This window comes from Aegilops tauschii, chromosome 2 (assembly GCF_002575655.3).
Source record: "Aegilops tauschii subsp. strangulata cultivar AL8/78 chromosome 2, Aet v6.0, whole genome shotgun sequence".
Lineage (NCBI taxonomy): Eukaryota > Viridiplantae > Streptophyta > Magnoliopsida > Poales > Poaceae > Aegilops > Aegilops tauschii.
In genome coordinates, this window is record NC_053036.3 from 196,478,936 (window position 1) to 196,480,083 (window position 1,148).

At 48.8% G+C, this 1,148-nt stretch overlaps 1 protein-coding gene across 1 annotated transcript; it reads right to left on the bottom strand.

Annotated features, from left to right (window-relative positions):
- Positions 1-367: 367 nt before the first annotated feature.
- On the bottom strand, positions 368-940 carry LOC109762651 (uncharacterized). The gene is made up of 2 exons (XM_040399980.1): positions 788-940; positions 368-649 (listed from the first exon to the last, which is right to left on the bottom strand). Exons 1-2 carry the CDS (start codon positions 938-940, stop codon positions 368-370), a joined length of 435 nt encoding a protein of 144 aa, XP_040255914.1.
- Between the last annotated feature and the right edge of the window lie 208 nt (positions 941-1,148).

Here is a 1,148-nt window from a genome sequence, read left to right on the forward strand (position 1 = left end):
TCGAGTCGACTATCTGATCGATGCGAGGAAGAGGGAAGTGATCCTTCGGGCAGGCCCGATCGATATGCTTGAAATCGATACACATACGGAGTGAATCATCTTTATTAGGAACCATGACGACATTGGCAAGCCACTCGGAGTGGTAAATCTCTCGGATGAACTCAGCTGCCAGGAGCCGAGCCACATCCTCGCCAATTGCTTTTCTCTTCCGTATGGCGGACCGTCGAAGATGCTCTTTGACTGGTTTTACCTTTGGGTCGACTCGCAAACGGTGCTCAGCCAATTCCCTGGGCACACCTGGCATGCCAGAAGGTTTCCATGCGAAGATGTCCCAGTTCTCACGGAGGAACTGGATGAGCGCTTCTTCCTATTTGCTGTCGAGCGTTGTTGAGATGTGAGTAGGAGCAGCATTGGGGTCAGTCGGGTGAACATGAACTGCCTTTGTTTCACCAGTCGACTTGTATGCAGTATCAGAAGAAGGATTCTTGGCTCTCAACAAATCACTCGGATCTGCGTTCTTCTTGTATTCTTCCATTTCAACTGCTGCCATCTGTTCATCAGCAATTTTTGAGCCCTTCTGAAGGCACTCTTCTGCTTTCTGCCGATTGCCAGTAACTGTGATCACGCCTCTTGGACCAGGCATCTTCAACTTAAGATAAACGTAACACGGTCGAGCCATAAAGCGGGCATAAGCAGGCCTGCCCAGAATAGCATGATAGGCACTTTGAAAATCCACCACCTCAAATGTCAACTTTTCCTTACGGTAATTCTTCGAATCACCGAAAACCATGTCAAGAGTTATCTGGCCGAGTGATTCAGCCTTCTTTCCAGAGATAACACCGTGAAAGCTCATGTTGCTTTCACTAAGCTTGGACATCGGAATGCCCATCCCCTTGAGAGTTTCAGCGTAAAGAATATTCAGACCGCTGCCGCCATCCATCAACACTTTGGTCAGTCGAGTGCCTCCAACCACTGGGTCGACTACCAGCGCTTGCCGCCTTGGAGTAGCAATGCGTGTTGGATGATCAGACTGGTCGAATGTGATCGCAGTTTGCGACCACTTCAAATATGTTGTCGTTGCCGGGGCGACCATGTTTATTTCTCTGTTTATCACTTTCAGTCGACTTTTGCTCTCAACATCAGCAAAA